Here is a 2,688-nt window from a genome sequence, read left to right on the forward strand (position 1 = left end):
CCCCCCCCTTCCCTAAATACTTTCCTTTTATAAAGGTGCTGATCCTTTTTCTTCTTCTTCTTTTTCTTCTCCTCTGCATCCAGGGAAAAGTTTGAAGACTCTTATGTCCAAAGGAATCTTACAGGTACATCCTCCAATCTGTGATTGCCCTGGGTGTCGAATTTCGTCTCCAGTGGTAAGATTATTGTTAAACTATGTGCTTTAGTTAAGACATCTCCCTTCTCCTCCGCCTCCTTCCCTTAAAAAAAATCCCTTTGCTTCTGTGATCATGAAACCGTGATCTCTGAGGGCTAGGAACTGTCAGTCACTGAGTCTTTGCCAGAGCACTGCTTGCACTGCGAGCGTACCTGCAGTCTAGTTGAAGGCTAGCAGAAGAGGAGTTTGCAAAAAGAGCAGATGGGAAGAGCAGTGTTTGACCTAAAGGATGCAACACACGGTGTGATTGTATGGTTTTCAGGGGGAGCTGTCTAAACCCAAAGGGCAAATCATTCAGCAGCCTCTTCCCTGTTCTCACCTCTTCATTTTTGTCTGTTGTGCGGAGATGCAAAATGCCTAAATAAAGCAAAAGGGAATTGTAATTGCACCCACGTGTTAGAGTCAGAGCAGCCACAGTTTGCAAACCCATTAGTGACTTTTTTTTAGATAAACGGAAGGAGGAACAAGCTCATCTTAAACTCTTACAACTTCTACAACATTCAAGTCATAGATCACAGTTAAGGCTTTTCTTTCTAGATCTTTTCTTCCCAACTTTTGAGTTCCTTGTGTGCCTTTATTCTAAGACTTTCAAAATCTCTGAATGACATTAACATGAAAAAGATGTTGATGCCATAAATAAAAAGCTACTGAACTCATAGTAGACTAAGGCATTAAAAACAGTTCATCGTGTGTAAAAATAACCATAAAATACAATGACATGTAAACGGGATGGCAAAGCTGCTGGTTTGTGGAACTAAAGCAGGTCTTGGTCTGGGAAAAAACACCATGACTTAAAACATTGTCAGTAGCACTGCGGAAGCAGATGCAGCTCGAAATTTATGTACTTTTATCCACTGAAATCAAACATTTTTTATTTTATTGCTTCTTTGAGATCAAATGGACAATCTCACATGCAGTATCTTTATGATTCTGCATGACAGACAGAATTGCAAATTTAAATTATTGCTGCATAGCATATATGTGCATGCTCGCTTATGGATACAAATATACACATTCACATGGGAAGGGGCTTAGAGCAATAGTCAGCAGTAACATAAATTAATGTGAAGATACCATCTCTGATATGAGTCTCTCACATTGGTTTTGTGTAGCCACAGTCCATGCCAACGCAGTAACTGCCCATCGAGCTTACGAGCACTAGTTACATTGCAGCAGTGCCATGGTATTTTAAACCAAGCGAACCAGGTAGGCTGAAACTGGGCTTTTCCGACAGACTCATGTAGTTCCTCTGAGTTTACAGGGCAAAGTGTGACACGGAGTAATAAGCTTTCTCCATTTTTGAGTTTTGCATGTGCTTTAGTTACCATTGATGTGGATCATAGGCCAACAAGCAGTGATCTGCAGACCAAAGCGGTATGCCATGGATGCTCGTGGTGTTGAGAAGCGTCTGGCCAGATGACACTGTCTGCTGGTTGCTTTCTGGGTACCAAGCTGCCTTAGGCAGTAGCCAAAATGACACATTGCACTTTCCTAGCAGCAACGCTTTTAATAGTTGCACAGGGATGCCATGCATTTACAGATGGGAAGGCAGGTCTGCATGAAACAAGTGTCTTTTAAAATAGAACTGAATTTGAGAAGTTCAGATAGAGGAAAAGAGAGGTTGGTATAGTTTTGGGACAGGAGAAATAAATCCTTCCAGACTTGCCTCCTACTGCTTCCCCAGCTGTAAAGATTGGAGGGTTTTTTGATGTCAGAATTTGCACAGCAAGGACGAACCCTAGTGAGAGCTTTTAGCAGAACTCTGTATCTCGGTGCTTACTGCGTTTTGTGTTCTGTAATTAGAATGCATACCTGACCAAGTGACAATTTCACATTTTGAACCTGAAGTCTTTTGGTAGTGCCGTGTCGTAGCTACATGCACTGCTCATTCAAAACAGTTACACAAGAAGGAGGATTAAAAATCGGGCACAGTGGATCTTTCCCCATTTAGTGATCACCGATTTAAGCACCACTGAGATCAAAGGGCTGCTTCTCCTCAAATGTAGAAATGCTTTATATTTCATAGTGTGGGTAAGCAGAGTTGCGCTGCCTGTGTCCGTGTGCTGCTGTGTTATCTATCGCAAGGGGGTACGGAGACAGGGAGCTGATTCGGTCAGCAGCTCGTTCTACTGTTCCCAAATCAGTCCTTGGACAGCAAAACTCAACCATTGCCTTCGAAAGGGGGTAAGGCAGCTGCCTGTAGGCATCTGCATCCCCCCCACCTCACTGCCGGCGGAGAGGGAACCCCTCCGAGCACCCGGCCCAGCTCTTCCCTCGGGAAAGCTTCCATCCAGTGTATCCAGCGCTGCCACCCTTGTGCAATCACACCGGTAACGTCAGGGCCTTTAATCAACAGCAGCGGTTGTTCTGAGGCCCGGTCTGGGTCTCTTTTGGGGTTGGGGAGAGGAGGGGTTGATCTGGAAAGGAAATTGCATCGTGCCACAGAGCTGAGCCCGTGCCTGACCCCCGCCTGGTGGGGCTCCCCGCAATAAA

General features: G+C 44.6%; 1 protein-coding gene across 1 annotated transcript in view; it reads left to right on the forward strand.

Moving 5' to 3' along the window:
* The first annotated feature begins 103 nt into the window (after positions 1–103).
* The window catches only part of SAMD11 (sterile alpha motif domain containing 11), a 122,926-nt gene continuing 120,341 nt past the window's right edge, over positions 104–2,688 (forward strand). Inside the window, 1 exon segment of the mRNA XM_009889574.1 lies at positions 104–175. Within this exon segment, the coding sequence (XP_009887876.1) occupies positions 104–175 (72 nt within the window).

The sequence above is a fragment of the Charadrius vociferus genome, unplaced genomic scaffold (assembly GCF_000708025.1).
Source record: "Charadrius vociferus isolate BGI_N301 unplaced genomic scaffold, ASM70802v2 scaffold477, whole genome shotgun sequence".
Taxonomy (NCBI): Eukaryota; Metazoa; Chordata; class Aves; order Charadriiformes; family Charadriidae; genus Charadrius; species Charadrius vociferus.